Below are 12719 nucleotides of genomic sequence, written 5' to 3'. Positions count from 1 at the left end.
CGGCCTGGATAAACAAAGTTATACTTTCAGAGGATCCTGATGAATCATCATCGCCCCAAAACTGTATCTTCGGAGTTCTTTACGAAAGGCACGGGTGGCTGGCCTTTATGCGGCTATCTGATGAAGGCTGGACTTACGTTGATCCGAGTCCCACATATCTGTTTTATGATATCATCTTCTATAATGGTTATTTGTACGCAATTCAAGACCGGGGAAAGCTTATGAGAATTGACTTGAGCATCGGTTCCTATGTTGACAAAGAGGAAGGAGAAGTCATCGTTCCAAAATCTTTTAGACAGCAAGCATTTAGGGCATATAGTTGAATCTCACTGCGGGGACATGCTCGTGATCCGTAGATTCGCGGATTTTATAGCACCATACGGAATCGACCTGTTCCTGACAACAAGATTCGATGTTTTCAAATTTGTTACTTCCAATGAAGGTTCAAGGTGGGTCGAACTCAATAGTCTAGATAAAAGTATCGAGACAACCTATACTCTAGACCTCGTCGAGACGTGTCTGCCTCCTCCTATCATCCTCATTCCAAAATTGGATGATAAACTTTTCCAAAATCAATAGCGATGTTCACTTTATTTACAGTTATTACTATTACGATGCATTTAATTCCTTCCTCTATATAAAACGATTCTGTATTCTCACATTTTCTGGTAGCAAATTCCCACTACCTTTGATTTATTTTTCCACATTTTCTAGTTTAATGTTGTTTTATGTAAGACATGTTTGCTCATCTACTTTTGACATCTTTTATGCTGCGAATTATGATTATCTATCCGAATGGTCTTTTACAATGCGAAAAATACCGTCGGTGCCGTGTGGATGCTACTTAGAGTAAGATTGATGATGGAAACCGAACTCGTGGAGAACACAAAACTATGAAATCGGAAGGGAAGTGCTAGAGAGAAGACACAGAACCAAAGGAGCAGAGAGCAGAGAACAGACAACCCTCCTTCACCGAAGTTTAGAGTTTCAATCTTGAAATTGGTTTTTCTTTTTTCCTTTGGATATTCCAAGTGGCACGACAATTTCCAGTCATCCATAGTTTGGCCAATGTTTTGGCCACGTCGGATTGGTCATGTACACGTCATTTACCACGTCAACAAATGTGGATGGCGTTAAGTGTCAAGTGTCAGAATTTAACTTGATTGCAACATATTCGAATATGTTTTGCACCAAATTGTTATAATAGAAGATTTTGTATCAACTCGTTATATCTTTCTTTTTGTATGAACATTGTAATTTATCCTTATTTATATCATCATATATTAAGTCTCAATTATATAAACTAGTGCAACTTATACAATAACGGTTTTATTTAGGGGTTAATTGCATCAATGGTCTAAAAAGTTTCATAAATGTTACAGGTTGGTCCAAAATATTTTTTTGATAACTTGTTGGTACATTAAATTTTAAAACCGTTTCAATTTAGTACATTCCGTCATCTCTTACTTGACGCCATTAGTTCGACGCTAACATGACTTATTACGTGTCAGGTTTATCTAATGTGGCTCAAATTTTAAAATAAAATATTTGTTTTAATTTTAAAAATTAAAAAAAAATCTAAACCTTTTTTAGAAACAAAAAATCAGAAAAAAAATAATAATTTTCTCTCTCCCCTCTCTCTCTCTTCCGTCTCTATCTTCTCTGTCTCTTCTCTCTCCCATCTCTCTCTGCTCTCTCCCCTCTATGTTTCTTCTCTCTGTCCTACCACCCCCGACCGCCCGACCTTAACTCTGCCAACGCTCAGGGAGTTCACCCATATGGGGGTGCTTTAGCCCGAGAAAGGGCTACAACAGCGTGGTGGGAATTCAACTCGATTGGCCAAATCGAGTTCGATCTTAAAAGGTCGATTGATGGGATGAGTTTTCGGCCATGCTTCTCTATCCTCTTCCTCTGCTCGACTTTCAAATTCTAGCTCGATTCGACCAAAGGGAAAGAATATGGGAGGAAGAATCAGGGGAGAAAAAAGACCCACTGGAATCTCGGGTTCTATGAAGTGATGGGGCTACGGCGAAAAGGGGGGAAATTTGGGGTTGCGGAGAAAGTTGAAACAAAGGGATAGAGAAAGAAAAGAAAGAGTGAGGAGATAGTAGATAGAGAGATGTAGGTGGAGAGAGAAGAGTGAGAGACGTGATAGGGAGAGAGAGAGGAGAGAGAGTGGACAGACAGATGAGAGAGATAATGGTCATCTTCTGTAAAACATTTTATACTATTAAGTTATAACTTCAAAAGAATTTGAACCATCATGTAACGTTTCACCAAAAACATATAACAGTAATATTTTTTCCATGTCTCTGTGAATCCACCTCGACCATGTCAGAAAGGTGCTGACACGTAGTGAGCCACATTAGCGTCGGCTTGATGACGTCAATCATGAGATGACGGTATGTACTATACTGAAACAATTTTGTAAAACTTTTTGGACCACCAATGCAATTTACCATTTTATTTAGTCCTAGTCTATATCTCCAATAATGGGCTTTCTTTGTGCCATTAGAGAAAAGTTGTTCAAAATATACTTTTGGAATTGGACCTCTTAGGATAACTCAACCCAATTTTGTATGGGGTCGACCGATAAATTTTCTAATTGAAAAGTCCAATTAAGGATTTGATTTGCATGGCCTAAATAATCCAGTTTGAACTTTTTTCTATTTATTATATTAGTATGTAACTCTACAAGTGAGGTTTACGTGACAAATATATATAAGAAAATAAAAAATTAAATGAGGAAACACAAATCATCTTACTAATGATAATCAAATATGAAACTTCTTATTCCTAGATGAAGGCGTAGATCGCGGGTTCACCTATGAAACTTCTTATTCCTAGACGAAGGCATAGTTCGTGGGTTCACCCCCTCTTTCTGGACCTCTTTTAGATTTATACAAGTGAGCGATGGGACGTAGAAGAAATTAAAGTGGGGTAGTTCGACAATTTTGCCAAAAGTTAGGGGCCGTTTTCAAATTCCCCAAAATTGTATTTTTCTGGACCAAAAAAGTTTGTGCCTGAATAATTTATAAAGAAGGCGAGAGAGCAGAATACTGAAGAATCGCTCGGAGGCACCGTCAGAAATAGAGAGTGAGGGTAGAAGCAGAGGAAGGGGCCGGTGGGTGACAATGGAAGCACTGGCATCGCAAGCGGCGATTGCCCAGAAGACATGGGAACTGGAAAACAACATCGTCATGACCACGGTGACGGCGGACTCGTCATCGAAGCTGCTGGCGGACCAGTCATCAGACTCAATATTCTACTTCGACGACGCGGCACAGACCAAGTTCCTGCAGGACAAGCCGTGGGTGAACGACCCCCACTACTTCAAGCGCGTAAAGATCTCCGCCCTGGCTCTGCTCAAGATGGTCGTCCACGCCCGCTCCGGTGGCACCATCGAGGTCATGGGCCTTATGCAGGGCAAGACCGACGGCGATTCCATCATCGTCATGGACGCCTTTGCCCTCCCGGTCGAGGGCACTGAAACTCGAGTTAACGCCCAGGCCGATGCATACGAGTACATGGTGGATTATTCCACGATCAACAAGCAGGTATTTCCCTCAGCTTAAACCCTAGTTCTGCCTGCTCATTGTCTATCTCAGTTTCGCTTGCTCTCAATTGCACCGTATTGCGCTTCAGCTTGATCTAGGTTAGGGAGCAGACTCTCTACTTTGTCCTTATCCTTGAAAACAAGTGCCAATTTCCATTGAAAGCTTAGGCTTTTTTTCTGTATTGACAGTTCCCGGCCATGTCGATCTAATTTCCCTTCACAATCTGCGTAATTCCATTTGGGTCACTATCCGTAGGTTACCATATAAGCATACCACTGTCCCCTATACAAACTGAGAAAGGAGCAAACATCCTGGGGGAAGTTGCATAATTATTATCCACCTGATCGGTGTTCTTCATTTCATTGCTTAAAACATAGAGGAATGCTCGCGTATGGATCTGTGATCACATAATGCTTATGTATTTCTATTATGAAAGTCGTTGGCAAAATACTTGGAGCTTGTTTGCTTGTATTGCTGCAATTCTGATGGGCAAAGAGAAAATGGAGCTTCAGGAAGGCTTGTGCTTTCTGCAGTCTGCATTTGATTTTCATCTTGATCAATGAGAAAATAAAATCATTAATTGGACAGAAATGGATAAGGTCTATGTAGAGAAAGAATGAACAAGCCCGTGTTAAGTTGTCAGACTATCAAATATCTATTGGACTATTTCTTGGCAGATGTTTCGGCTCTTGATCCCGTGAGCCAAAAAGTTGTAGATGAAAACCCACCTGTCATAAACAAGTAACCTACAGATGGTTGAGTTTCGTTGCAAGGTAGTTGTTCATTAAAATAGTACGAAAGATGTTTTGACAAGTTCTGCCAGTCTAATATACTACATTTCTCCAATCAACAGAAGAAAAGAAAAACTTACAACTGTCATTAATGTTTCTATTTGCTGATAATGCTGGAAACAATATAGTTTCTGAATTTCTGAATGAGTTCTCTCATGGAAATTCTTGTTATGTAGGCAGGAAGGCCGGAGAATGTGGTTGGCTGGTATCACTCGCACCCTGGGTACGGATGCTGGCTTTCTGGTATTGATGTATCAACCCAAATGCTCAATCAGCAATATCAGGAGCCCTTTCTGGCGGTTGTAATTGATCCGACTAGGACTGTCTCTGCTGGCAAAGTTGAGATTGGGGCATTCAGGACTTATCCTGAAGGATATAAGCCCCCAGACGAACCTGTTTCTGAGTATCAGACAATTCCGCTTAATAAGATTGAAGATTTCGGGGTGCATTGCAAACAGGTCTTGATATTTTTCCACTTAGGTTTTGGGTACTCGTGTTTTGCTCCTGGCCTGACTCCATTCTATGTGATTATGCAGTATTATGCATTAGATATCACTTATTTTAAGTCATCTTTGGATTGCCATCTCCTGGATCTACTCTGGAACAAGTATTGGGTGAATACCCTTTCATCTTCATCCTTGCTGGGGAATGGAGACTACGTCGCTGGACAAATTTCTGATTTAGGTATTCATGCTTCTAGTTATTTTGAGTCCTTGCAGTGGCAGGCATGTAATGCATAGGTTTGTTTTCAAGTTTCTACCTTACAATAACCAAAATACTGATCGATTTTTTAATACAGCTGAAAAGTTGGAGCAAGCGGAGAACCAATTAGCTCATTCTAGGTTTGGACCATTGATGGCACCCCCTCAAAGAAAGAAAGAGGTGAGTGCTGCTTTCCTGTGTTTTTCTTATGCATCTATTGTCTTGCATCTTGGCTTCACTGTTATTGAAATCTTAGTGCTATTTATTTCGATTTTTCTTGTCACTCTAGTTCATCTACCCAATGGGCGTGATCAGATGTGGATTTTATTTAATGTCAACTATCTGAAGTTACCATTATATAATTTTTTGCTCGGGTTACATTGATTAGTGTATAACTCTAGATTCCTAGTGGTTTTTCTTCAAGTAACAATGTGTGTAGCAGTGGTCTAATGTTAATGGAACAAAGCATATCTCATTTTTCTTTTCCGTCAAGCAAAGAATTTGGTATTTTCTGTATCCCTGATCTACATATCAATCCTTTAATTCCAATCAATCAATTTTTTTACTATTATTCAAGCTAATTTGAAAATCGAGAGTTAGTAGTATTTGACATGTGGTGGTCTGCTTCTTCATCTTTCAGATTATATGATTGAATGCCTCTCGAAGGCACCCTTCTCAATTTGCCACTTTTCCTAATGACATTCTCTATGAATTTGATCTGACAAATGCCAGGATGACTCCCAACTCGCTAAGATTACTCGAGATAGCGCAAAAATTACAGTGGAGCAAGTGCATGGTCTGATGTCTCAGGTGACTTGTCGATCTGAATTACAATTTGATTCTGATTCGCTCCATTTTTCTTCATTTCAAATGGGCATACAAATTGATCCCTCTCTTTTTCTCTTCCCGCTTATAGGTTATCAAAGATATATTATTCAACTCCGTGTCGCAATCTCAGAAGTCTTGCTCTGAGCAGTCTGACCCCGAACCAATGGTTGAGACCTGAATTGTTTGAAGCTTCACACCATGTTTCCTAGTGTAGAGATACCGGTGATTTTCTCAGTAGGAAGCAGTTGTCTCCTTTTCGAAATTTAGAATTTTGACGAGTGCTGGTCTGTTGGTCCATAGATTCTAAAGTATGCTGCAGAGATCTATAAGCGCGATAGAGAGATGCACGACATGAACAGCGGCTAAAAAGTTTCAGATTTAATCCGATTTACGTGCTGACTGTTGGTCATTTGAAAATCTGTAGTACCACTTGAAACTCGTCTAAACTCTACGACGCTACAGTTACACATTTGATAGTGACTGAAATCGATTCACTACTGAGAGGCTACTCGTCTATTGGGAGTTTCTTCCATAAAAGAGTTCAGTATGTTATAAATTTGTGCAACTATCGAGTGCATATTATACTGCAAACTAGCAGTTGCCGATTGGATATAGGAATCAGATAACAGGGTCAGATAACACGGTCATGAGTTTTAATCAAGGCATCATATACAAAATATGCATCTGAATCTGTCATTAGCCATTGTTTCGCGCTAGATTGCGCGCTACTCTTTGGTTGACATGTAGGGGTGTCAAGTTTGCTAGACATGCCAGGGCACTGTCCCAAGAGTGCGTAGAGTGAAATCACCAGTCGTTCTCACCGTGCTATTGCGTACAGTGCGATGGCCCCTGAAGTTTGCAGGTCTAGTCGCCAGCTGGGTTTTCGAGATGTTGATCGGGTGTTGATGATGACGAGCTTCAAACGATGTTGCAACCATGAGGGTAAGGTCGCTTTGATCCTCCCAAGCGTGCGCATGATTAAGAGGCCCAATACTTGTAAGAAGGCAGTCTGAAGGACAACCTTGAGGATAATGGTCACGACCTCAGCTGGAAAGGCTAAGTCTCAACTTGTGATTTTAGCTCATTGAAAGTCAACCAAATGCAACATAAAGAATATGAAGAATTGGTACGAAAGTCACACGCATAATGTGCGGAGATTGTTCTTATTTATAGATTATGATTACAATCAATATAAAAATATAATATTACATAATAATTAACATCAAAATGCTAGATCAGTGAAACATGCTATGCTGAGAGACGGATGAAATCAAAATGTTAGATCAGTGGAAATCCAATATGAAGCGATGACTTGCATTACTCCCCCGTAAGCGAAATGGTCTCTAAAATAGAGAAGCTGGAAATGTAACTGGAACTTGTTTGGTATTGACCAATCTATTGTGGCTTGAAAGAGATGCCGAATGAAAGAAGACAAGGGACACCATTGAGATGGAGCTCAAGATGATAAGATTGTGGCTAGATCTCAAGAGTAGCAGTGGGAGTAGCCCAAAAGAAGAAAAGAAAGCAACTTTGTTCGCAGTGAAAAATTAATGAGGAGCATAACTCAACTCAGGAGAGGAGATAGAAAACTATGTCCTGACATAGAGAGGGCCAGGCTAAAGAGTTTATCGAAAGATAGTCGACAAAGACAGACACAGAATGAGAGAGAGGCCTAGAAGGAGAGGATGGCCTTGAAAGAAGGCTAAGACCACCTTCGTAAGTGAAAAATAGTAGAGGTTCTGGAATGTGCTTGCGTAAGGGGGAGAAGGAGAAAGGAAGCACGAGAGCTTGCTATTTAATCAAGGAGGTTTTGAAGAATTGGGATGTCGGAAGAGCCTCAGTTGCCATGAGAGAATTGAGGTAGAACAAAAATGGAGTGTTGAGCAAAATTGAGATTGTCGGGCGCACCCAGTTAAAGCCGGACGCGCCGACAAAAAATGTATTTAGCGAAAGTCTCAGTCAGTATCAAGATCGTCCCGCTCTAATATCAAGAATATAAAGAATTGGTACAAAACTCATACACATAATTGTGTGGAGATTGTTCTTATTTATAGATCACAATTACAACCAATATAGAAACATAATACTACATAATAATTAACATTCCATCAATATAAAAGATTCATCGTAATCTCCTAGATCATATCAATTTCTATCCTTAATTCTCTCCGGTACAACATATTTCATTTCCCATTTGGAGCTATGTGTATATATCTTGTGTATGGGATACTTTCCTTTGTCTTGGGGCTTTATTATTATTATTATTATTATTTTTGCTGTCGATGATGTCCGGCGTTATAGTAATCGATTAATCCACCGGGCGGTATATTGTATGGTCTGGGATCCGCCATTAAACCCCGAACACCAACTCCTGAGAAAATCAAACCCTGAACATGACTTACTACTTGTTGTCAGCTTACCAGCAGATTCAACCCCTCGTTGGTCTTTGTCTCGGGGCTTCAAGTAGTGAACCATACGATCTTCTCTTTCTAATTGAGTACATGAGACAAACTTCCTAATCAAGATAATAATCTTTACATTGCTGTCATTGTAGAATTACCTCGTGCATGGAAAGTCCCCAAAATTGGCAAGACTATTGAGACAGGTCCATAGCCAATACATTCATAATTTTCTTTCACTTGACAACTTTTTAATGGAAGAAATAGTATGAGATGTTCCCCGAAATAGAGAATCATTGCCAATCGTAGAACAGATCACGTTCATTCCGGCCCGTACTTGGAAACTTCCCACAACTTCCATCATCGAGCCACCCAATCTCCACACGGCTGTCTAAAATCAAGGGATGCGGAGTGCTTGGATCGAGTCTCGTCTTGGGCTTCGGTCATGGGCCATTATTCTTGCGTGGGCCTTGCTCTTCCGAACCAAATAATAACGGGTTGTTCTCTCGAAGTCCAATTGAACTCATAAGATCCATTTTATCCATAAGTGCTTCGCGAGCTTCACAATTATCATTAGATACGGAAATTTAGTGTGGACAACCATATAATCATCGCATCATCATCGTAATAAAATTAAGCACCCCATCAAAAGTCTCGGATACAATGGAAACCATATCATGTTCTCACGACACCCATAACTAATTTCTCCAAAATAAAATAGAAAAAAGGAGGGGGGGAGACAGAAAAAAGAGAAAATACATAGTACCATGTTCCGCCTCAATTCGAACGTTGGTTCGAAGCAATATCCTAGGCTTCCTCGAAGCGGAAGTCCCTGTCCATCTCCAGCCTCTCCATGGTTCCGACCTCGAGGGTGATCTCCACGTCGATGCCTCTCCCGCCACTCTTCCCCTGGTACAGGTATACCATCCCATCAAACCGGTTGTTCGACCCGCTCCTCACACCTTCTGGTCTCCCGAATCCGAAGTCCACGTCATACACCTTGAACCTTGGCGAGCTTCCGATGGCCACGCAGTTGACCCCAGCATCCTTGAACTGGAATATCTTCGGGGCCACCTCCCACTCCGTGTTCCTCTTATCGATCGCCGCTGCATCATGGGCCTCGATCGCGCCCTGGATCAGCCCCGCCCCAAATTCAGGTGGGTGCGCCGAGAGAAGTCCCGCTGCTGTTCCGGTGAAGATAGCCTGGATCAGATTCCCAAAGTAGGACTCGGGCATTGGCGGGTTCACCCGCTTCCGGCAGTCCGCGAAGACGGTGAACACGGTGATATCCTCGGGCTTGAGCCCGCGGGCCAGCGTGACGTGGCGCCAGATGTGGACGCCGAGGGACTGGAAGGTGGAGAAGGGCTTGGAGCCATCCGGCCTGGGGGCTGCATTGACCACTGACTTGATCTTGTCGATGGCAGCCTCGGAGAACTTGAAAACGCGCTCCCGGAGCTTGGGGGCCGCGGGGCCCTCTGGCTTGAGGTCCTTGTCATTGGGCATGGACGACGGGTCCGGCGGGGCGGTGAGGTCGAGCTTGACGCGGGTGTTGCGGGACTTGGTGCGGTCGAGGAATGGAGGCGCCGAGACGGCGGGGGCCCCGCTGCAGATCTGGGCCCACGAGCTCATGAAGTGCCACGTAGAGGTGCCATCCAAGACAGCGTGGTTGAAAGCGCAGCCGACGGCAATGCCATCCCTCAGCTTAGTCAGCTGCGGATATTTATTTTTCGCAATCAGTAATGTTATAGACTACCTTCAGGAAAATATCTTATATTACCTTAGAAAAAGAAATACAAAATTCACTATGTAACGAAATATGGGAATGACAATCGCTCTATCGCTTATGCATGCTTTAGATTCACTCTGCACGTGAACGTATTGATTTCTAAGACGAAATTATTGTGGGGATATAATCTGTATGGACTACCTAACGTTTTACTTTACTATGTACGTGCGAGTGGGTCGGTCGGGGTCAACATTTGGTTGACCGGGAGGTGAATTGAATGGAGGTGGTGGTACTGCCAGTGCCAGCTAATATAAGGGTGGAAATGGAAGGTACGTATTATTTATTATGGTGAACTAACTAAGGAGGAAATTACTGTTTTTGATATGGGAATTTTAATGCATTTTCTGAGTTGGAAAAGGAAAGTAATTAATGGGTTGCATTGCAAGCAACTTGCAACTGTCTAATGTAATGTAGTGCAGTGCAGGAGGTAGAGAGAGATGTCAAGTCAAAGAGATTTGCATTGACTCCCTGCTTTGACATTAGATCCCCCTACCAGTGCCATTGCAAATTACTGTTACAGACATGATCACGAAATTTAAAGAGCTATCTCATAATAATAATAATAATTATATATATATATATATATAATTATATATCATGCGTACGACGCCTTCTTACAATTAGTTTGATACACAGTCACAATTTTTTCCCATTTTGTGATAAATTCGTGAAGTCGCATAAAAATATTAGAAAATCATTGTATAATATTTGATTTAGGTGGTGAATGATTGCACAAGAATTGAAAACAAAGAAGAAAATGGAGAATTTACGCAAGCCATTAGAAAAACATCAATATTAATCATCAATCATAATGTGTAAATTAAGTTCTGAAAGGATAAGGTACCGTACTCGTGAGATACCGCGGAATTTTCCGAGCAGATAAAAATCACTGTTGGATCGATCTTCGCAAAAATCAGAGCCAATCCCACTCTCTCTATGTCGGCATGCAGAATTTGCTAGCAGTGGATACTACCGGTCACAGCCTTATTTATTAAAAGTTCAATTTTTTTTTTAAATTAATGATGGTCCGTCATCAATCACCTCTTCCAATTCATACCGGACCGCAAAAGTCCAGACCATGTTATAATTCTTCTCGTGTATGCGTAATTCGATGGTGTCTGGACTTTTTACGTACATATTTCTACTAAATTCCCCTTCCCTTGCACTACAATATATCGACGGCATTTCCCTTTTACAAGTTGCGTCTTTTCGATTCTCTCTATGTATTAATCTTGTTTTCTTAATTTTCGTTTTACGTGGAGGTTGCCGTGTTGCTTTTCAACTTTAATTCGACATCGAAAGTTGAAATTAAGCAACATCATGCATTCGCACGGACTTTGCTAAAGATCATCGAGCAAAACGACATATGATTCTACAGAGACTAATTCTCGATCAGCTGTGGGGCGCCGTACGTACGTACGTACCTGAATTGCGAGGAGAGGCCTGTGGAGGCCCTCGAGGTTGAGGATCCCATTGTAAGGGATGAAGTCCTTGAGGATCTCCGTCCCTTCCTCGGCAGCGAGGTCATCAACCGAGACATCCTCGGCGGATGCCTCGACCACCTCGACCCCGTCTGTCATGTCATCATCATACTCAATACGGAACACGCCTTCCTCATCCTTCCCGAGCCGGCCCGCGAGCTGGTAGAACTCCTCGAGCGCAACGTCCAGCCCCTCCTTGAGCTTCACCACCATGCCCTCAAAGTCATGATCGCCACCATGAGCGAGCTTGTAGAGCATGAGCTTCTGGTTGTAGTAGAAGGCCAGGTAGGGGAGGTCGAAGGTGACAAGTTGACATTCTTTCCTCCCCAAGCTCTTCTTGGGCTTCACATGGGTCTTCCTTACGCATTTCACTTCCACCATTTTCGAATCGAAGGTCGGTCGGTCGATAAAGGGCAAATCCTACGGTAGTAATGCAAGCCAAAATGCTGTGGGGTTGGGGGTTATGAGAGAGGATTAAGCTAGGGGGTCATGAGCTGATGTATATATACAAAGAAGGGTGGGGATTAGGTGTGGTTTGAGGTGGTGCAGCAGTAATGGTCATCATGGGGTGCAGTTGCGATACAATTAATACTCTTTTTCAGTGTTCTGGTTTTGGGGGAGGGAGGGGGCTGAATTGTCGGTGGAGGTTGCGTTAAAATTTGGGACCGTTACTATTGTTGGTGAGCCCACGATGTACCGTCAGTTTAACTATATTGATAGAGAGTAAGATTAATCCGCATTTAATCGTGACGTCAACTTAACCCCAATCATGAAGTGTTTCTAATAAACTTTGAACCCTCACGGTACCACAAAATCCACCCTCAGAATTCAATTGCGGCATTACTTCTTCCCCCTGTTGTCTCACCAACAGTGAATTTACTTCGATTACCAGGGAGCTGAGCTGAGGTTGAGCAGCTAGCAGGAGGAGAAACTAAAATTGATAATCAATTGATTCACAGTGAGAGGACCTCAAAGTCTGTGTTCTGCTCACGAATTTCGACCTCTCTCGATCGATCGTTCACGGTCTATCTATCCTTTGCATTTATCTATAACAATAATAATTAATATTTCACCCAAAATAACAATAATAATTAATTAAGGTCAAAATTTGCCAGCATATATTATTTCTAAAATATATATATATATATATATATAATGTTTGTGAATTAAAAAAA

The 12719-nt window shown here is 41.8% G+C and overlaps 2 protein-coding genes across 2 annotated transcripts; one reads left to right on the top strand and one right to left on the bottom strand.

Moving 5' to 3' along the window:
* Positions 1–3051: 3051 nt before the first annotated feature.
* On the top strand, positions 3052–6403 carry LOC116195392 (COP9 signalosome complex subunit 5a-like). Its single transcript, XM_031524555.1, has 6 exons — positions 3052–3557; positions 4525–4806; positions 4885–5032; positions 5148–5230; positions 5783–5860; positions 5967–6403. The coding sequence occupies exons 1-6, from the start codon at positions 3135–3137 to the stop codon at positions 6054–6056; spliced, it is 1104 nt and encodes a 367-aa protein (XP_031380415.1). The 5' UTR covers positions 3052–3134; the 3' UTR covers positions 6057–6403.
* A 2460-nt stretch (positions 6404–8863) lies between these two features.
* LOC116195391 (BAHD acyltransferase DCR) lies at positions 8864–12058 on the bottom strand. The gene is made up of 2 exons (XM_031524554.1): positions 11488–12058; positions 8864–9987 (listed from the first exon to the last, which is right to left on the bottom strand). Exons 1-2 carry the CDS (start codon positions 11923–11925, stop codon positions 9085–9087), a joined length of 1341 nt encoding a protein of 446 aa, XP_031380414.1. The 5' UTR covers positions 11926–12058; the 3' UTR covers positions 8864–9084.
* Positions 12059–12719: the final 661 nt, after the last annotated feature.

The sequence above is a fragment of the Punica granatum genome, chromosome 2 (assembly GCF_007655135.1).
Source record: "Punica granatum isolate Tunisia-2019 chromosome 2, ASM765513v2, whole genome shotgun sequence".
Taxonomy (NCBI): Eukaryota; Viridiplantae; Streptophyta; class Magnoliopsida; order Myrtales; family Lythraceae; genus Punica; species Punica granatum.
The sequence above is the reverse complement of the archived record's forward strand: the minus strand, read 5'-3'. Positions and strand labels throughout refer to the sequence as shown.